The following is a 21,156-nucleotide window of genomic DNA, read 5'->3' on the forward strand; positions in this document are numbered from 1 at the left end:
ATCACGCGTCTCATCACCACCACACCGGAACCACATAGAAACGCATCCGTTACAACTTCGTCCTCCAGGGGGGAATTAAAGGCCCAGTAATGTTTTTAAATGGTCCAGTGATTCAAAAAATGCCTCTGATTTGCACATTCTCAGATTTGATTAAAGTGTAGTTTGATACATTTTGGTTTCACCATGTAGAAATTACAGCAGTGTTCATACAGGTTTAATGCAGGTAAAAGAGCTCTCAGCAACTATCATTGCTATTTATCAACGTGAGGACCGATGAATGTCAAAGGAGCCATTATGAGACTGAGAAACAAGAATTAATGATCACAGACTTCAGCCAAACCTTAGTCTTACCAAAATCAACAGATTTTCAACATAAATAAGAGAGCACTGGTGAGCTTACTAATCGCACACCTGTCTGACAGATCAGAAACACTCTTCAGGAGTCAGGTGTGGGTTTGTCCATGACCATTGTCCACAGAAGACTTCATGAACAGAAATACAGAGGCTACACTGCAAGATGCAAAGCAAATAAATGATGGCCAGGTTAGTTTGCCAAGAAGTACTTAAAAGAGCAACCAGTTGTGGAAAAAGATCTTGTGGGCAGATGAGACAAAAATTTGATTATTGAGATTAAATTATATCAGTGATGACAAGAGGGAACTGCCCACAATCCAAAGCATACCACCTCATCTGTGAAACACGGCGGTGGGGGTGTTATGCCCTGGGCATTTATGGCTGCCGAAGGTACTGCCTCACGTATCTTCATTGATGATATAACTGCTGATGGTAGCAAAATGAAGTGTATAGACACATCCTATCTGCTCAATTTCAAGCAAACGCAGTCAAATCTACAGCAAGACAATGATCCTAAACATACTGCTAAAGCAACAAAAGAGTTTTTCAAAGCCAAAAAATAGCTTTCTTGGACATTCTTGAGTGGCCAAGTCCATCATCAATCTGAACCCAATTGAGCATGCCTTTCATATGCTGAAGACAAAACTTAAGGGGACTAGCCCCCGAAACTAGCTAAAGATGTCTGAAATACAGGCCTGGAAGAGCATCCAGCAACTAGTAATGCCCATGAATCACATGCATAACATTGTTGTGTCCCAAACATTATGGTGCCCTGAAATGGGGGGACTATGTATAAACACTGCTGTAATTACTACATTGTGAAACCAAAATATATTAAAATGCCCTTTATTAAAATCTGACAATGTGTACTTTAACCACATGTGATTTTTTTATTACAAATCTGAAAGTACAGAGGCAAATAAATAAATGATGGGTCTTTGTCCCAAACAGTATGGAGGGCACCATATTCCATTGGACATACAATCCCATACTAACATTAGTGGAACCTTAAAATAAAATAATTCCTCAAGCAAAAGGAAAAAGATATAATCGAACAGTGGTATTTTGTATTCTCATTCTGACAGGATACAAAGTCATTCTGCATAAAGAAAGTGAAGGTCCCCAATAAATTAGACCAGGAGTTTTTTCTTCAGATATTAAATATAAAACATATCAAATTCAGCCAATATAGAAACTTACAGAGCAAATCAATTTCTTTTTTGGTTTGTTTTTTTGTTTGTTTTGTTTTTGGTTGGCCATTGTCAAGCTGAAAAACCTCAACTTGAAGAGCGATGCTGACGGCCCTTCCAGCAGTCTCAGTCCTGGCCCTTTCTCTTCTCCCTCCTCTCCTGCTCTTTCCTCTTTTGCCGGTTGAGCTGCCTGTGACGCAGCCGTTTGGGATTGAGCCCGTAGGCCTTCAGTCTCTGCCCGCTGAACTCCCGGCCCCCCATCTTCACTCTGAAGGACCCCGACAGCAGGCGTCCTCCCAGGGGCCTGCGTCTCTTCTTGGGCCACTTTGTGCTTTCTTTCGGCCGGACACCTTCCACAGCTTCCACAGCTTCGCTGGCTTTTGGGCTCTCCTTCAGTTTCTTCTTTGGGACCAAGAACTCTTCGGCCTCGTCTCCCTCAGCCCCGGCCACTTGCAGGGACTCAACCAGCTTGCCTTCAACAGAGTCCACTACTGCCTCTGTGTCTTCCACCTCCTTCTCCTCTCCCTTTCCTTCCTTCTTCTTTATTCGGTCTCTTCTCTTCTTCCCGACCTTGGCCTTACCAATAGCTTGTTCTTCTAGTGCTTCCTCCCTGTGAAGCAAACAGCCAAGAGCCATTAAGCACTGAGGTAGAGAGCTCATTTTCAAAAGGACATTCAAATGGCGCATACACTTGGCTCTCTTTTGGTTCCCACTACAAAATGTATTTGTGTAAGGTGGAGGACATTGTTCATAAACAAAATTGGGCACCACACCATTAAGCTACTGGCTCTGGCTTGATCTTGATGGGACATTAACTGTTTTGAGTATCAACAGGTGTGGTATTCATGGTGGTTGATTTGCATGAATGCATCTCCATTAAACTGAATGTCTTGCAAAACAAGTGTTTGTGAAGGGCTGCGTCTTCACAGAGTAAGCAAAAAAGTAAAACATTTTTCATACGGGAACCCAATGAGATTTTACATTTTCAGGATATTGAAACAAATCACCCGAAAACACCATCTAAAAAAATGAAGAAACACGTTGCCATGATAGGGAAGTTTGTTTTGCCTTCAAGCAAGGTACAAGGTACTACATTAAAACATGTTATGTTTTCTGATGGGCCAGTAATTTCCCGATTATAAACACCCCCAGAAAAACAGAACTGTGCCCCAGATCACAGCTCTGCAGATCAGCACTTACTCTGCATACAGGGAGCTGAGAATCTCCCTCTTCCTCTTCTCATTACTGGCCTTGATCTTATAGTTCTTCAGGTCGCTGGACTCCTCCTTCTCAGATCTGAAGGAAGAGAGAGAAGAACAGAATACAGTCAGAGGGTCTTCTTTGACAACCTTTCCTCACTAGACACAGGTCCCAGAGGTTACCTGTACATGCAGGTCTTCTTTAGAGAGCACCAGCGGTTCAGCTCCTTCTCATCAGCTCCCAGGATCTGCAGAGGAGTGTGAAGAGTGGGGGGTGAGAGGGAAGGACACCAGGTCAAGAATGCTAAATATTACACGTCTCCTCAACCATACTGGGTTCAGAAGCTTAGTGTAGCTTCTTTTGAAGCTACCATGTCAAGCAGGGAATACACCAAGTGCCGAAAGTCGGCCGACTAATGGGGTGGGGGGGGGGGGGGGTTAGGGTCTCGTTAACATTTGTCAGGAGTGTTCACACCGCACTGATGGTCGCCTCCTCATTTGCATCCATTTGTATTATTAGCCTCAGCGAGTGCAAGTCGGCGGAGAGACCCTCGGGAGGTAAGACCAAGGGCACGCTGCCAGTTCAGGTGCAGGTGTGATCGGTGAGGCATGGGCTCCCAGCCTGGCCAAACAAATAATGCTTTGTACTTGGAGCCTGTACTCAGACCTGTACAAACCACAAGTCGTCATTTTATGACAGAGACCCTAGGCTGAAGAGTCAACTCAACGAGAGAATATAGCAAGAGAACCGATGATGTCCGATCTCCTCTTTCTCGCCACAGCCTGGATCTTATGGTTCATCACAATAGGCCCAGTCTTTAATATTGCGCAATTGTGCTCTCTCCTCAATCAGAGACACCAGCTTGTCTCGCAACGGTTTGCTTGGTGTATTCCTGGCTTAACATTCCTCAAAAAAACACATAGGAATGCAGAGGTGTTCACAGGGATAGCCCACTCAGTTCCCGTTCAGAATACCAAATTACCCCCTCCGCCCGGCCAACTCAGAGAGAAGATTACAGTAATCACGCCCTGGTCAGAGTTGCCCCAGGGGGCAACAATACCAGGTCAGACTATACTTCAGCTCATCAGCGCTGGACTCCAGAACCCTGGGGGAAAACTCCTACATTCCGACTTGTTTATACTTTGCAATGACAAATGCGACAAAGCAAACCCCAGTCACACAGAACAAAGAAGGCCACCCATGCTGGCAGCACCTTCTGCACTACAACACCACCACCACCGTTAACCCTCACCTCCTCAGTGGACAGGCCGAAGTCATTGGACAGGACTTGCCTGTATCTGAACCTGCAAGGCAGATCGTCGATGATGTCCTCATAGTCCAGCCGGTAGTACTCATCCAGGTACTGCTCAAAGCTCTTCTCCTCTGAAACACAACCATCCTTAGTCCACTGGACACACAGCACTTGGACACACGCCCTGAACTCTAACAATAGAGCCATTGTAGTTTTTACAGCCCATCAAGACAACTGCCTAACGTTATTACAAACTGTGTACCATCGCTGCCATTTCAGACCACTGTTGGCTTTGGTATTAGCAGATTGATGAAGCGAGGCTGTTGAAACGCACCTATGTACACACTTTGTGTACACTCTTGGACAAAGGCCCAATGCTGATAAAGAGCTGCAGGAAATTAATGTGTGTCATTTGCATTGATACTGCAGTTATGAAGGGAATATCAGTCAGAAATAACATCTCTGGTTGATGGAAAATATTAGCCATTTATAAGCTTGAATTGCCCAACTCTTTATTCTCTTTGATCTCCGTTATTCACAGTCCAGCTAGCGCCATCTGGTGGCCTGATGATAGTGGATAACTGAAACTGGAGGCTCTTGTCATCTCAGTGCAGCACTGTCACAAACCACACTTGCACCCAATTTATAAGCTGTACATCGCTTTGTGGACAGTGACTAATATGATTATACTGTCTACTACCCCAGGTTTATGGTTTGACATGAATTTTATTGGTCCAAATTTGCATGCCTTGTGGAAACTGGTGAGAAGAAAGATATCCCAGCACATCAGGTGAAACTGGACTACCATTAGGAACACTGTACAGGAACCACCGATGACACTATTATACAATGCCACTCACGGGGGTCAAAGACAGGCTTGCTCTTCATGATGACCTCTGTAAAGTGTGACTTCTTCCTCTTCTTCCCCATTAGAGGGGCATCCTCCTTCCTCATCTTCCTCTTCTCCTCCTTTTCTTTTTTCTTCTTCTTCTTGGACGTGGTGGGCTGCTGACTGGGGTCATAGTCTGCATCCATCTGTAGGTCAGGGGTCAAGTCTTTCACAGTGTTCCAATAAGACATCGCAACTGTGTTTCAAATGTGCTCACCTCTTTACCACAGGCAAAAGAAAGGTCTTGTTACAAAAAACATTTAAAACTGTTACTTAAGACTCCTTTCTGTCCAAATTGAATTGAAATTCACTCTAACTGGTCAAAAAGCAAAAATTCTAGATTCAAATCCATCTTACAATGAAATCAGGATCGTCACAGTTGGGCTGGTGTATCTCGTACTCTTCCTCCTCTCCTTCGCCGTCCTCACCCTCCTCTCCCTCCCCTGTCCACGTGTCCCAGTTCCACCGTCCTGAGAGAAAGACAGAAGGTTGTTATACTTGTTTAAAAAAAAACAAAAACAAGAACCGAAACCATCTATACACATACATCTTTGTTTTAATTCTCCAGACACCTTTAGAGTGTTTTTACACCTGCAGGACACACAGTGAACATACCATCCAAATCCTCCTCTTCATCATCAAACTGGGGCTTTTCCTCCTCCCCCTGTCCATAATACTCATCTCCAAAGAACTTCTGCACAGAGAGAGCGAGAGAGAGAGAGAGAAGGGTAAGAGCAGGTAAGACCAAGGTAACGCTGCCAGTTCAGGTACAGGTGTGATAGGTGAGGCGTGGACTCCCAGCCCAGCCAAACAAATGATGCTTTGTACTTGCGGCTTGTACCCAGAACTGTAAAACCCTGCACTGCACTCAACAAACAAGTTTACCATTCATTCCACCGGACAATTCAGTTCAGCTCTCTGACCTTGCAGTGTATCCTTAGGCATTCCACAACTCCCTTATCAGGGCTGATATCGCTCAGGCATTGTGCACAGCAAGCAGTCCCTACTTGCCAAGGATATGCGCTAAACATGGCTTTTGATTTACATAACATTAAAATGTTGCAAGCATTACATTTCGTTCATGTCAATGAAAGCCGACCACAAGTGAACGGTTTGCTTACAACTCTAAAATTGTAGAGTACAGAGCTGAGTGAAGAAAAAAAATAAAGGTCCCAAACATTATTGTTCAGATAGTTTTGTTTTTTTTTGTTTTTTTTCAGATCAGAGTCGAGTGACCTGTAATAAGATCAAGGCCAGTAATGAGAAGTGGGAGAGGGAGACTTTCAGCTCCCTCTGTGCAGAGTGAATGCTGATCTGGGCTACATCCATCGCACCAGAAAACTGTATGTATGTACATAAATTATATATACAGGCAACTAGGGCTGCGTGATATAGCTATCGCGGTACTGCAAATAGTTTTTTTAGCACAATAACAACTATCTCTGTCAAGTGGCGGTAGGTTTCGCTCCGTCTTTTCATCTTTAATCATATGGTAACACATCTCCAAACTACAGTGAAATTTCCCCGGGGGAGAAAAAACATCACTTGTATCTACTCAGTGTTGGGTAACTTACCTATTAGTTCTGAAAAACACATTGCTTATGTTTTCGCTTTACCCTTGTAGTAATGTTTTTATCTACCACATGGAAACGGCATGGCCCTGTTGTAGTCATATCAACATTGAAAAGATACATTGAATTTGTTTTTTTTTCCAGCGGAAGCATTTCACTTTGGCTCAGAAAGTTAGAGGTGTGTTATCGCATCAGGTATGATTAAGAAATCCAGCACCGCATGCCGGAGATAAATGTTACTGCACTTACAAAAAAATTTTTTTATACCGCGATGGCTATATCACCCAACCTTACATAAAGCTGTTAATAGCAGCTTAGACACGATATTCCCTTCATGACATGCCATGCCCTCAGTGACCATCTTATATTATATAGCATACTGCCATCATGCTTACGGTAGCTACCCTTTCTAATCCCGGTGTAGCCACAATAAGATCCGCACAGCCGTTGGGCCCTTGAGCAAGGCCCTTAACCCTGCATTGCTCCAGGGGAGGATTGTCTCCTACTTAGTCTAATGAACTGTATGTCGCTCTGGATAAGAGCGTCTGCCAAATGCCAAGAATGTAATGTGACACCCACCTGCATGAGCTGCTCGTGCTGCTGGGGGTCGAAGTCTCCCTCCAGGTCGCCCTCACCGAAGCCCAGCTGCTTGTTGCCCGTCAGGTCCTGCAGCCTGCGCAGTTTCTCCATGATCTCGCTGCGCTTCAGGTTCTTCAGCTGCTTCAGCTGCGCCTGCTTCTGCTCCTTCTCCTGCGGGGAGCACGGGGGAGCAGTGAGACGGGCAGGACCGGATTGGGCTAAGCCCGATTCGTGCCTGATCCACCAGTCTCCGTACGGAGGGCCTGTACGGCCGCTCCCGATTCTGCTGCTGGCGGAAGGTCAGTACGGAAAGTCTCCATGCTTCATCAAAACATTTCAACGGTCCATATTCATCTACATTGTCGGACAAAGCCATTTCATTGTCGCTGTAGCATAGGCTGCTGTCCATAATGGACTGAAACTATTGGCAACCACCTCCGGGCATTAGGCCCCTCCATAGGGTGGCTGCCAGTTCAAGCAGGAACCAGGCCTTACAGACAGGTCTAAGGGTTATCCTGACAGGAGTTCATTAGTCTCATACTGACACACATGATAGGACTGAGAGTGTGCATAACCTTTTAATTGAGTGAGGAGTGGGAGATCCAGGCTCCTCAGCAGCCTGTTGCACTAGAACATTGAAATAAGTTCAAATGAAGGCTAGCTTGAGCGTAAATTCGGAGTTACGCCATAACTTAATTTAAACCAGTTGCACCAACTGATTTAGTTCCGACAGAGTTGAGACGCCACTTAAATTTTACAGCTACACCTTACTAGGTGTAAAGTCGTTCCTAAAACAGCCATTGACATAGTACATCGATTGGAAAGCGGAGGAACAGGTCGTCAGAAAACCCCCTCTGCACAGTATCACGGGTCTATCTTCGTATAAATCTTTTTTTCTCTTTTGCAATGGTAAATGGTAAATGGTTGGCATTTATATAGCGCCTTTATCCAAACCGCTGTACAACTGATGCTTCTCATTCACCCATTCATACACACACTCACACCCCGACGGCGATTGGCTGCCATGCAAGGCACCGACCAGCTCGTCAGGAGCATTTGGGGGTTAGGTGTCTGGCTCAGGGACACTTCGACACTGCCCGGGCGGGGGATCGAACTGGCAACCCTCCAACTGCCAGACGACTGCTCTTACTGCCTGAGCCATGTCGCCCCCAATGCAATGCAATGCACCTTGGACTTTGAATAAATTGTCCAAAAGGTGAATTTTGTTCATTGGCCAACTAAAATCAAATAAACTTTATATGATTTTGATTGGCCAATGAACAAAATTTTGGCCCACATTTGTTTTTATTATATATATATATATCTTTATAGTATGTGTGCTTGGTAATAATTATTTATGCTAAAATATTAGTCGATTAAGTGTCCACGTTTTATTGCCATGTAGTCATCCATCCATCCATTATCTTAACCCGCTTATACTGAACAGGGTCGCAGGGGGGCTGGAGCCTATCCCAGCATACATTGGGCGAAAGGCAGGAATACACCCTGGACAGGTCGCCAGTCCATCGCAGGGCACACACACCATTCACTCACACACTCATACCTATGGGAAATTTAGACTCTGCAATCAGCTTAACCTGCATGTGTTTGGACTGTGGGCCATGTAGTCATCTGAAGTAAAAAGAAAATACTTGCGCATGGAGCCAAGGTTACCATCACAGTTCAGAGGTCACTGTAGGGCAGCACTTCCTATATAGATTGCGAGGGCAGTTCAGTTTCATTTTGGTTTGTTCATAGTCTATGCTAACTTGCAGAGCACCTTTTAAGTTTGCTTATCGCACATCACAAACGTAGTCAGGAAATGCCTTCCCTGGGGAATGACTGCAAGGGAAGGGAATGTGTTAAAGTGGAATGGAACCCAGCCACAGTGCGAGAAGTTTACCTTTATCTTCCTCTCCTTCACTTCCTCCCTCTTGCGTTTCCGCCGCTCATCTTTGGTGCGCACAGAGGTTGCAATGGTGCGTGGGTATGTTTTGATCTGGAGGATGAGGCACAGTGATGTTTAACCGCAGGCGCGCACACTTCACCATTTGATCAGGAAGGGCCTTGGATTGCACCTTACCTTCCCACAGCTGCACACACACACACACACACACACACACACACACACACACACACACACACACACACACACACACACACACACACACACACACACACACACACACACACACACACACACACACACACACAGGATCTCACCTCATTGCCATCTGGTTCCTCAAACCGGAAATTGTAGTGCCTCTCAAAGTCCTCTTGCCGCTCCAAGAAGGACTCCCCTTCCTCCTCGGAGTCCTCAACATCCTCCTGTACTATTTCATCATAACTGGGGACTCTGAACACAACACACACACAGTCAAACAAACATCTCTGGTAAACTCTACATACACCTGCACCGGTATCAATTTTTTGAGTGTTTAATCAGCATCTGATGGGACTTGCATAGACATTTTGTGTGCCAGTGTGTAAGCGAGTGTTCGTGTTCCGAGTGTCTCTGTGCCTTACTCACCGGTCTTCCTCGTCCTCCTCCAGGTATCCCTTGTTGAGGACATAGTCTCTCAGGAACTTCTCCCTCTCGTCCAGCTGGGGATCATTCCAGTAGTCCCTCAAATACCTCTGTCACAAACACAGGCCATCAGCCACTCAGTCAGTGCACTGGCAGAAAGCCTGTGGATGCCTACTCTGTCCTCCACACACATTCTCTCACTCTCTCACTCTCTCACTCTCTCACTCTCTCACTCTCTCACTCTCTCACTCACCATGTCCTGCACCTCCTCTGCTCCTTCCAGCTCCGCCTGGCCTTTCAGCCACTCCATGTAGTCCACTTCCTCCTTATCCTGGCAGACAGACACACAGACAGCCATTTGGTCCCTGACAACTCAACATGTCCATAGCTTAATGATTCACAGCTGAAATTCATGCAGGCCCTGACTCTCTCTCACCTTCTCCTCCTGGGTTTTTATCCGTTTCGTGAGCAGCTGCGAGTCCCCATCTCCCTCACCACCCTCATCGTCACTGTCCTGAACAAACTTCTGGAAGCTGGAGAAAGAATGTCAGAAAGAGCAGGAGACAGGAGAGGAAATGCCAGAGAGGCAGAAGAAAAGAAAGGTTATACTGTGCACTGAGAGTATGCCGTGAGTGCCCTTATAATGCCAAAATAAGACGTGAACAGACTGATCCCTGGGCCATACCTCTCCTTCAGTTCCCTCTGCTCCTGCATGTAGCTGGGGGAAGCGTCTCTCTGCAAACAAAGTGCACAGAACAAAACAGTGCTTAACGAAGGACAATCCTTTACTTCCTGGATTATAATTAAAACAACCCTCTACTTCTGGGATTATAATGACGAAACATTACACACATTACACACATACAACATTCAAATGCAAAATCCTACTCAAAACCAGCTCTGTGCACAATATACCTCCATCCTCCTGGCCACATCTTCAGCATCACTCTCATCATCCTCATCTTCATATTTACTGGTAACAAAAACATGAAGACACAGCCCAATGAATGCCGCTGGTAAAAGCACTGCAACATTACATGGCAATGAAAAGTGAAATAAACTCAGGCACAGCACATGAACACACATTCACAGAGATATTGACAGACACAGCATATGAACACACGTTCACTGACAGCACATGAACACACATTCACAGAGATATTGACAGACACAGCATATGAACACACATTCAATGACAGCACATGAAGACACGTCCACTGATGGCACATGAACACAGATTCACTGACAGCACATGAACACACAGATTCACTTCGAGACGCTGACAGAGCACATGAACACACTCGCATTGTGGGACGCTCACCCGCCCTTCTCCAGAATGACCTTCCGCTCATAGTCTTTCAGAAACATGGGCTTCTCCTGCTTTTTTGAAGTAGAGGGCTGGTCATCACTGTCACCTGAAGACTCTACAAAGGTATATTTCAAGACAAAACAGTTTAGAAAAACCTCTTTCCCAATGAGATGAGAAGTGGCTCCTCTTTACCCAAGGTAAACATTCCCACAACGCATTTCAGAACTTGAAAAAAGGCCCTCTAATAAAAATGCAGCATTTGATTACTCAAGAGCCCAATCATATCAACAGAAATAAATTAAACAATGACAACATCAACAGAAACCTTGAGCAGTGTAAAATTTGGCATCCTGCTGGTAGATCTTGGGGTCCTTCTTTTTGAGTAAGGAAAGTGTTCTGTAAAAGTCCTTCTCAAGTCTGGGGTCCAGCTCCTAGCAAACAAAAAAATCAGAGGCATGCAGTGATGCAAAGCCCTAAAGACACACTTGCAGGTGAACCCAAGCGCTTTGTGTGGCATTCACATACAAATGTACAGCTCGAACAATTTGGTAAAAGCATCATCTTGACAATTTGATAACTAGCACTACTCCTAATACCTGGCGTGTCACAAGTTACTTACAAATAAAAACATCTTGTTAACAAATGGTTATATAAAACATTGCATACAATATCGGTACACTGTTAAATTGTTGCCCAAAAAAGTTCTAGACGCAGCTTGGACCCACCACTTCACTGTCCTCATCTGATTCCGAGTCCGATTCAGTGTCCCCAGTTTCATCTCCATAGCGGTCTTTCACTAACGTAGACAGACAGACACTCGGATTACAATAAGGCGGAAAAACAACATGCAAGGTTCCATTGTCTAATGGTTAGCACTCTGGAGTTCAAATCTCGCTGGAATATAGCCAGTGAGTTCACTAATCTTCGTCAGAGCTAACGGTTTCTAAATGCAGTATAAGGGTAAAGGCAGTGCATTTATAACTATATGGTCACGCGTATGGTACCGGTATACCTTCAGCAACGTAATTAACCTAAATGCTTCATGAAATTAGCTGCATGACTGCATTGAAAGTAGTTTTCTGAATAAGATGCTTGGACTAAATACCTACAATGCAAAGTAAAGGAGTTGTAGACCTATCTAACTTTAGCTGTGAGGATCAAAGTCTTATTTTCGACAACGTAATAGTTAAGCTTCTACACAACTACCTCGATAACGTTGATATTAACTAAAAGTGCTACATTTTGTATAGTTAAATTATGCATCGTAAAAAGAGACCGGTTGGGCTGCGAAAATGAAATTAGCTTACAAGCTAACTGTCTGCACTACACACTTACGTTTCTGCAATTCTTCTTTCTGTCGATATTTCTCGTATTTCTCTGCGAATTTCGGATTGATCTTGAACTTAGATTCTCGAGACATTGTCGTTATTATGCATAAGCCTGACAAAACCACACACTGTAATGTTTTAGCTAATATTTTAACTTTTCTCGATGAGACCAAGCTTCACGTTTCTGCTTACAGAAACTATGGAGGAGCACGTGGTACAATGATCCAGCGCTAGAGTGCAAAGTTCAAATCTAGCCCAGCCAATCGTGCTTTGCAACGTCAATTCAATACAAAGACGTGCCAAAGGTACCTCTTCCGTCCATACATTGTTATTTTTGTTGCGATAAAAATGTACAAAAATACAGAAAAAAAAGATAATCCCACGTTTACAAAGTATATTATATGTAGCAGTGGCTAAGGTGCTTGACTGGGACCTGGAAGGTAGGCGATTGAACCGTTCAAGCACGAGCAAAGGGGGATTGGCACCTTCTTAATCTATTCAACTTCAAGATGCATTCGGATAAAAGCGTTAGCTAAATAACTAATGCACTTTCAAGCGGTACATTGCAGCAGGCTCCAAATTTGTTTCACTGCTGAGTGTATTAGGCCCAGTGCAAAAAAAAAAAAAAAAAAAAGGATACAAACCAATTCACATATATTTAAAAATGATTGCGTCTCAATTTATTTAAAATAAAAATATACTTTGTTTCTTCTAGATTTCTTGAAAATAACTTATCCAAACTGACTCATAAAAGTATGATTTATTTGGAAGCACAACTGAAGTCAACAACAGTGTTGTACATGCCAAAAAAAAAACCTATGTTATTGGCCCTCTAAGATAGTGGAAGGGCAAGTTGAGCCGGGTGACAAACATCATGATAAGCAGAACCCAGTAAAGAAAGGCAGCCTCAGTAGGAAGGTGTCATATTCAGGTAGTAAAATAAATTTGCATTTGTAGGATACTCCAGCATTAGCCAGTAAACATCCAACATGGGAACTGGGAAGTAAGAATTCAAAAGGTTTAGGACACAGAGCACATATCCTTAATAATGTACTACAGCTAAGATAATGACCAAACACCATGCAAAAGATGTTATCATGAATTATGTTTGGGTCTATTATTGAAATATCTAAAAACTCAAACAAGCCCTCTCTTTACTGTTCAGGATCACTATGGCAACACCGCAAGTGGCCAACACCATGTAGAAGATAGGCTATTCCAGCAGGTTCAGATTGTTCAGTCAGCCCCTGCCTGTAGCAAGGACAAAGAGAGTGCAAAGCATACAGATATCTTGAGGGAAACTAAGCCAACTTTCCCAGCAGTGCCAAGCAACTGAAAGCAGCTGAAAACAAATAATTAGCAAACATTAGTTTGCCAATTATTTTACGGAAGTGAGCACCGTTGGACAATGGAAGTATACTGTATGTCACAGTACAGAAACATTACGTCACAGTAAAGTAGTATCTGAAACCAGTATTGTTAGTTCTAATGGAAACAAGAAGTGACAGTTTCCCCAGACACTCTGTAGGTTTAATTCTTTAATTGCAAACACAAGAAAAGTAGCAGAAAATCATTTTACATTTATATTGCCATTGCATCCAATGAATTGTAACAAAAGGAAATGTTTCAATTTCATTTTAACCAAACTAAAAAAAAAAAACTATTTAAAACACACACACAATCAGTCATCTCCGTTGTAACACACAGAAAACTCTCCAATTACAATCACAAAACGTGACACAATTCAGAGATCATTCCACATGTAATTAAAATCTGGATTGCACATTATATTTGTTTTTTTATCTACACATTCATTGTGGTTCAAGTGGAGGAATTACAATTTCGAGGGGTAGCATAATCTACACAAAAACAGCCCCAAGTCATTACCCAGTCTCAAGCGATAAGACCTGTGTGTGGGTGTGTAGAGGCAGGATTCTTGATCGTTGCTCTGTGATCTCTCCTGCACTTGTGTATGCACAGGGATCCAGAAGTGACCACTAACTAAGTGTTAGTCCGTAGCTGGTAATCTAAAATAAAATCAGAAAAAAGGGACAGAGATATGTGTGAGCTAACATAGATTTACAGAACCATTCTTACAAAGGAAAACACTCAAATAAAGAATAAAAAGCAGAGTATCTTATTAAACAAAATATTTTTGCTATTACAGTTACAGTTCATGACATGTATGCTTTGTTCAGCATACACAAATTCCATTCAGACTTGCAGAATTACACAACAGTATATTATGAAGACTATTACATAATAGTCTTCATAGTATACACACCAGTCACTACAGAAAAAGCATGTTTACTGTTGCAGTTTAATATCAGTTGCAGTTTACATGAGCAAGTGCTGTCATACCTCCACTCTGTGTGATGTACCTTACCCAGGGCAGGGCCTGGTAGCCACTCTTCTCAATAATCTTCATATATCGAACCTAAAAACCACAGTACAGAGACAGAGCAGGAGAGTAAACAAATACTGCATTAAAGCCAAAGATCTGAATGATAGGCTACGATTTGCATCACGTATCCCATTGTTGCTGACCACTAGCCAGACTTGGTTGTAATATAACACACTGCATCATAGCCAAATTCAAACTGTATATACATACCTGTATCCCAGAAACCGTAAAATAAGGGATTTCAAAGTTGACAGTGATTGGTGGCTTGCCCTCCGCTTCATCTCTCTCCACGCTGGGGAGCCCAAAATGGGCACGCATCAGGAACTCCTTTCCCCCCTACAGAGAGATGGACAAGTAGAATATGAGCAGAGACTGTCAGGCCCTCACAACAAGAGAGGAGAAAATACCTGAAACAAGGGAGAGACTGAGAAAGAATGAGTTACATAAAAAAAAAATTTTTTTCATTTAAGAAATACAGAGTGCTCAGAACACAGCGTTTCTACTCGCAGCATATATTCAAAGGTGAGACTTATGCAATGTGGCAATAGTTTTATGGAATAGTAAGAGCCAGAGTCTGAAAGGTGAAATGCTGAGTTCCACCAGCACTTTTGTGTTCTGTAATAACAGGTTTGGATGACGCAAATCAAAATTTTGAAATCAGGAAATCAAATTTTGTTTGAAACAGATAGGTCCAATTCTAATTGGCTTTAATTTGGTTGATTTGCTACCTATTTAGCTACTTATGATAGAGTTATGTAAGGGATAATACCCTAAGAACAAGTCAGTTATGAGGAAATAACTGCACCCTGTCCAGCAGTTATTTCCTCATAACTGACTCATTCATAGGGCATTATCCCTTTCTTAACTGTCCCAACTCAGATTTGCCAGACAATGACAACAATAAATAAAACATACATGGTGATCTCCATGAGAAACAGTTTTCACAGGTAATGTTTTAAATGAATTACGTGCTGAAATGAAGATGCACTTACTGGGAAGGACTTGATGGTCCACACCACCAGGTTCTTCTCGGGAACATACTTAGCATGTCCCGTGCTGGTTTTGAATTTGGGAGAGTCGGCATCACTTGGGACCGGCACTCTGACTTCCACGTTATTAGCCACGGACTGTTTTTTGAACTGCCCCTTTGCCTGGAAAAACAGCGATCCCAATTGAATGGTTTTGCGGGAACTTCATAGTTAGACTTACTTCATCCTGGAGCCTAGCCATGCTTGATAAGAAGATGGTAAATGGTTGGAGTTTATATAGCGCCTTTATCCAAAGCGCTGTACAATTTATGCTTCTCATTCACCCATTCATACACACACTCACACACCAACGGCGATTGGCTGCCATGCAAGGCACCAACCAGCTCGTCAGGAGATTTTAGGGGTTAGGTGTCTTGCTCAGGGACACTTCGACACAGCCTGGGCGGGGGATCGAACTGGCAACCCTCCGACTGCTAGACGACTGCTCTTACTGCCTGAGCCATGTCGCCCCAGATATTTAAGAAGCATAAATACAAATAAAAAACAATCTTGCATAGTGGAATGGGAATTAATCTATATTTGTCCTTAACTATGACAATATTTTTTTATTCACAAACAGTTTGGCAAAGTCAGCAATCACTAAAAAATAGTTTGCCAAACTAATTTGCTGTAGAAAAAGTGTAATTAGGGACCAATTAAAGTGAAACCAATATAACTTGCTCAACAGTCCTCACCTTCACCATTATTTCCACTCTGCTGTGAGAGAACTTCTCGATGACTGACTCGATCCATATCAGAGGCTTCACCTGTGGGAGAAGGGTACCAGGTTCAGACTGAATAATAGACCCAGGCACCATGTGTGTGCTAAAACAGCCCTATGCTAGAGATGCTTACGTGGGTGTTGATGCGGTAGGACATGAGCTCGGACTCCCCGTCGGGGGGGATGAAGGAGATGGTGCGGTCATTCTCGAAGCGGGACAGGCGCACACACTGGTGAAACTTCACGTCCTCCATCGTCACCGTCTTCCCTTTGTCTCCTGAGCACACACCCGTCAACACAGAGAGCGAGGACACGAGGGTTAGAAGATCCGCCATCACCCTTCAACACGCTATCATACGGGAGTGCAAAGATCGGGGTGCAGGTTCACTAATGTCTTTCAGTCATTGATAGAGGGCGCTGGTGAGCATGTGAGGAATGGAGAGACGGGCGGCGATGCGTACGGCCGGTGAGGGCGAACAGCACGCGGTCGTTCAGGCCTAGTCTCAGCTCAGGCATTCCAGACAGCATGGTCTTCAGCTTGATGCTCCCTACGATGTCACTGCTCATCACATTCCCATTCGCATTCACCTGTTCGCAAGAGACCCTGTCAGTCATCTGCACAGACCTCTTACACATGTACTCTCATGCACTCTCATACAGGTGAAGCTTCAGATTCACAACTTCAGAATCATTCATCTGCTTAAAAATGCAGGTCAATAACATGCACATTTCAACACATTTACACCTACACAATTCCCCATAAATTACCCTGGAATGTTTCACAATTAGGTTGCTACCAAACAAATTTGGTCTGTAACCCTAGTGATCCAGTCACTCACCAAGACATTAATGGACTCAATAACATCAATGAAGACCTCATTCTTCTTGTACTTGATGCCTTCAGACCTCCATGAGACAGCATTTGTGACTGTGGTGGGAACTTTGGTCTTTGCCACTTCCAGCTTGTTGCCTTCCTGGGTTATGTATCTGCAACAAGACAGAACAACTCTTTGTGTCCACTGCAATGTGCATGCATTAATTATAATTAAGCACTGATATGTGCTAAGAGGAGTATGTATGCTCGTGTATGTGTGTATGTGTGTACGCATGTGTATGTGTATGCTTGTGTAGGTGTGTATGCTCATGTAGGTATGTACGTGTGTATGCGTAGGTATCTTACTCCTGAAGGATTTTGCTGTCAGTGGTCTGGGGGAAGCCAAAGTCCATCAGCTCATCCAGCAGCTCATACACCACCACAAAGTTGTCCTGGATGCTCTCCTCCTCTAACTCCTTAAAGTATCCTGTGAACACCTAGCCATCGTACATACACACACACACACACACACAAGAAAATCTGCAAATATCAAAAATACATGTGTACGATAATTTAATTGTTGCGGCCTATAGCGTGGTGGTTAAGCTACATGACTGGGACCCGCAAGGTCAGTGGTTTGATTCCCGGTGTAGCTAAAATAAGATCCACACAGCCATTGGGCCTAAGAGCAAGGCCCTTAACCCTGCATTGCTCCAGGGGAGGACTGTCTCCTGCTTAGTCTAATCAACTGTACCTCATTCTGGATAAGAGCGTCTGCCAAATGCCATTCATGTAATGTAATGTAAAATATTGAGAAAACGTGATGAATCAGTTCTAAAAATGGTCTTGCATTGGCATTAGTAATTATTTAACCAGAGAGGACTACGGCAGACGAACACTAATCTAGAAGCATGCAATAACTACAGACTGGTGCTGGAATAATACACTACACTGGATGAAACTGAGGCATTCTAAGAGCAAGGCCCTTAACCCTGCATTGCTCCAGGGGAGGATTGTCTCCTGCTTAGTCTAATCAACTGTACGTCGCTCTGCATAAGAGCATCTGCCAAATGCCAGTAAGTAATAATGTAACATTCTGTTTATTAACTATAGCGCTAATGTACAGTGAGGGCTCAAATTATACAACAGAAGTGCCCGTAAAATCATAAATTAGCCTCTACACATGTACTAGCATGAGGTTTGTCCACATATTCACACAATCAATACCTGCCTTAATTTCTGCCTTAGTGATATTACTGCCGTATACAATTACAACATACAAGAAAGAGGAGAAAATGTCTTACCTCCACTATTTTATACAGGAACGCATACACAAGTGAAGCATTTGAGTTCTTATTGGTTGTGGCCACCACTGATTTGGAGTCATGTTAAGGTACACTGTCCACTCTTATTCCACCCTTTTTCCAACAATGCAAAAATGTACTTTACTTTTGTTTGGGTGATAAAGGCAGTTGAGAAGTATGGCCACTTATTAATTACTTGCAACATTATTTTCCACCATAGTCAAAATAGTAGCAACTGGATCTGCACATCAGAGAATAATTTGAAAATTAGTTAGATACAAGAAAGTGGTCGCTGAGAGCTTCATTATATGAAAGCTATGGGACTGTAGTATGTGAGATACTATAGAAGGCTGTATTATATTACCTGTCATACATATATATTTTTAACATAGGACTAGGTTTATTTATTTAGAGAGATCCATTATATGTTTATGGTAAATATGTGATCTGAAAGGAAGGGTTTATGTAATAAACATCACATTACTTAAACAGTAACATAGTTCCTAATGGGTATAGACTTCAGCTCTAAATCCCTGGATCTAAAATGTAATTTCATTTTTGTGTGTGTGTGTGTGCATCCATTATGAACAGTTTTGTTTGTGTAAATGCTTAGTCCTGACTGGGAACAACCACACATAGTACAACATAAACAACTAAATTATTCTTAAAATAATCCCAGGGGATGATAGTGAAAGGATACAGTAGAGGTTGCTGTGCTTTATCCACAGGAAGTGAACGCTTCCATGGGTCAAAACTGGACAGAGAAGCCCCTCTTCCTCCTGCTGCATCATAAGTGGCAGGAAGTGGTCGATCTCCGACATATCCACATCCCCTTTGTAGTTACGACAGATCAGCACCTGAAAGGTGAGCAGATGGGTAAATGGCTGGAAGCTATCAACAGAATAGAACTGGGGATTTTGACACTGGCATGAATAATGATCGGATGTCCTGTGGGTTACGTGTTGTCAACAGGTGATAACTGGGATGTTGGAGCTGTTACAGTTATATTTTAATCCTCATGCACAGGAATGCAGCACCCAAGGCCAACAAGACAGAGCAGTGTATTCATGTACACAGGCATTAGTCATACTTTCACACAACAATACAATCCTATGTCAGTTCAAAGGCACACATAACCTAACCGGGACACCTAGAACATTGCAATATGATTCCCACTTCCTTTTCCTTAATATAGGCGACTGTATTTGTTTCTGTTAAGGAACATTTTTCCCATGTCTCATATTTCATTGAAGGGTTCTAGTTTAAAAGACAACGGCAGAATTACATTCCAACTGTCCGTTTTACAGGGAGATCGCTTTAAACAAAAATCGGCCACGATTATTATATCATACTGCAACAAATTAAACGATTGGCATCAACATACATGTTATAGCGGTCATTAAAAAGAAGGCCCCCAAATTACACTTTTGTTAAGCTTAAAATGTGGGATCGCGTTCCCATAGTGGTTAGGTGGAGTGGCTGGGAAATCAATGGAAATTACGTTCAATATATTTCAAAATGACGGAAACCACATACGCAGAGTTGACGAATACCTATCGCTGAAGCATTTAAATTAAACTAAAGCTACTTTTCGAGGTCAAAAGTAGTACGTAACGGCATATCACAAATATGAAACCTTTGTCCCTATCTACGGTCACCATCTTCACATCGCACGAGAACTTTCCTTACCTTTCCTTTCAGATCCAACACGAACACAGCGGAGGCAGACATTGCTGATATTAATTGAACAAGTCACCTTATATGCATAAGCTGTTTAACGAACACAAAACATAAATTAAACGAATAAGTGGTTAAATCGAAAGAGGAGCCATTAACTTGTCTGAATTTAGTGTAAGATCATCATGGATCCCAAGTTTCCTTTTTCCGGAGATGTTGCGTGTCGACGTCACCGGGATCCAGGTGAAACATTTACAGTCGGCGCACTCACCTGGATGAAGGAAACGTTGGTTCTGGCTAGCTGTTATATTAAGAAAACAAGCTTGCTAGCAATACAATTTTATATTTCACTCCGTCTGGAGGTGGCGTTGCAGAGTGCAAGGTGCCAGTCCTTTGTATGAACAGACAGCAAGACTGCGTATGCTTTTGTGCTAGACTTTCTTGTAGTAATTTCACTTAGAATTTATATTTACTCTTCAGAAAACGCCTTTGCTTGTTCAAATAATTTTATTCGTGTTTCAGCATAGCAAAAAAAAAAGACATCACGGACAGCATGTACCATTGTGCATTGGTATAAAAATGTGTTATTGGATTGCATAAAGACCATTTTAAACATTATTAGATAAATTCGCTGGCTCAAGACGTAGGCTACATTTTATTCCACATTTAATAACATAATGAGTACAGTCACTGGGTATACTATTACAGGGGTGTCGTCTTTCGCGAGGCATACATAAGGGGGCGCTCCGGACTACGTCTTAACTTTCAAGCGACTTTATTTCGCTTGAATGATACTGTCAAAAGTTATATATTTTTAAACAGAACACTTGCGAGACACAAGAATCTTTCGCGTGCATGGTGTCCTTTTAGGGCATTAATTGTCAGTCTGTGTGTCCTTGGAGGTCAGCTGTCACTGTTCTGCCGTCGCATCCCGTTGTCGTGTCTCAGTTATGTTGTCATGCCAGTTTATAGGCACAGCAACGCTGGCGACTATGCTGTATGAACTGCA

The 21,156-nt window shown here is 43.0% G+C and overlaps 2 protein-coding genes and 1 non-coding gene across 3 annotated transcripts; all 3 read right to left on the reverse strand.

Moving 5' to 3' along the window:
- Window positions 1-1,184: 1,184 nt before the first annotated feature.
- kri1 (KRI1 homolog) lies at window positions 1,185-12,441 on the reverse strand. The gene is made up of 19 exons (XM_061231260.1): window positions 12,207-12,441; window positions 11,597-11,667; window positions 11,197-11,302; window positions 10,884-10,986; window positions 10,478-10,535; window positions 10,248-10,297; window positions 9,999-10,095; window positions 9,816-9,893; window positions 9,566-9,672; window positions 9,259-9,391; window positions 8,939-9,034; window positions 7,036-7,206; window positions 5,501-5,579; window positions 5,243-5,355; window positions 4,857-5,031; window positions 3,997-4,127; window positions 2,927-2,991; window positions 2,745-2,840; window positions 1,185-2,154 (listed from the first exon to the last, which is right to left on the reverse strand). The coding sequence occupies exons 1-19, from the start codon at window positions 12,289-12,291 to the stop codon at window positions 1,671-1,673; spliced, it is 2,298 nt and encodes a 765-aa protein (XP_061087244.1). The 5' UTR covers window positions 12,292-12,441; the 3' UTR covers window positions 1,185-1,670.
- On the reverse strand, window positions 3,741-3,836 carry LOC133123015 (Z30 small nucleolar RNA). Its single transcript, XR_009708187.1, has one exon. It is a non-coding gene; the product is annotated as a Z30 small nucleolar RNA (small nucleolar RNA).
- A 908-nt stretch (window positions 12,442-13,349) lies between the features above and the next one.
- Window positions 13,350-20,404, reverse strand: ap1m2 (adaptor related protein complex 1 subunit mu 2). Its single transcript, XM_061231347.1, has 12 exons — window positions 20,160-20,404; window positions 19,171-19,327; window positions 18,471-18,538; window positions 17,533-17,663; window positions 17,192-17,339; window positions 16,814-16,940; window positions 16,487-16,629; window positions 16,327-16,398; window positions 15,596-15,754; window positions 14,814-14,939; window positions 14,561-14,636; window positions 13,350-14,226 (listed from the first exon to the last, which is right to left on the reverse strand). Exons 1-12 carry the CDS (start codon window positions 20,199-20,201, stop codon window positions 14,201-14,203), a joined length of 1,275 nt encoding a protein of 424 aa, XP_061087331.1. The 5' UTR covers window positions 20,202-20,404; the 3' UTR covers window positions 13,350-14,200.
- Between the last annotated feature and the right edge of the window lie 752 nt (window positions 20,405-21,156).

Source organism: Conger conger, chromosome 2, assembly GCF_963514075.1.
Source record: "Conger conger chromosome 2, fConCon1.1, whole genome shotgun sequence".
Classification (NCBI taxonomy): Eukaryota; Metazoa; Chordata; class Actinopteri; order Anguilliformes; family Congridae; genus Conger; species Conger conger.

Excerpts from the sequence above, each read along its gene's own strand:
- kri1 (XM_061231260.1), bottom strand. The coding sequence starts at position 12,291 with ATGTCTCGAGAATCTAAGTTCAAGATCAATCCGAAATTCGCAGAGAAA. Across the intron at positions 5,032-5,242 it reads GTGACGATCCTGATTTCATT|ATGGATGCAGACTATGACCC; the intron begins GTAAGATGGATT and ends CCTGACCTACAG. Across the intron at positions 2,992-3,996 it reads TCGGCCTGTCCACTGAGGAG|ATCCTGGGAGCTGATGAGAA; the intron begins GTGAGGGTTAAC and ends ACTCCTCTGCAG.
- ap1m2 (XM_061231347.1), bottom strand. The coding sequence starts at position 20,201 with ATGTCTGCCTCCGCTGTGTTCGTGTTGGATCTGAAAGGAAAG. Across the intron at positions 16,630-16,813 it reads GCTGTTCGCCCTCACCGGCC|GAGACAAAGGGAAGACGGTG; the intron begins GTACGCATCGCC and ends GTGTGTGCTCAG. Across the intron at positions 14,637-14,813 it reads TTACGGTTTCTGGGATACAG|GTTCGATATATGAAGATTAT; the intron begins GTATGTATATAC and ends TGTGGTTTTTAG.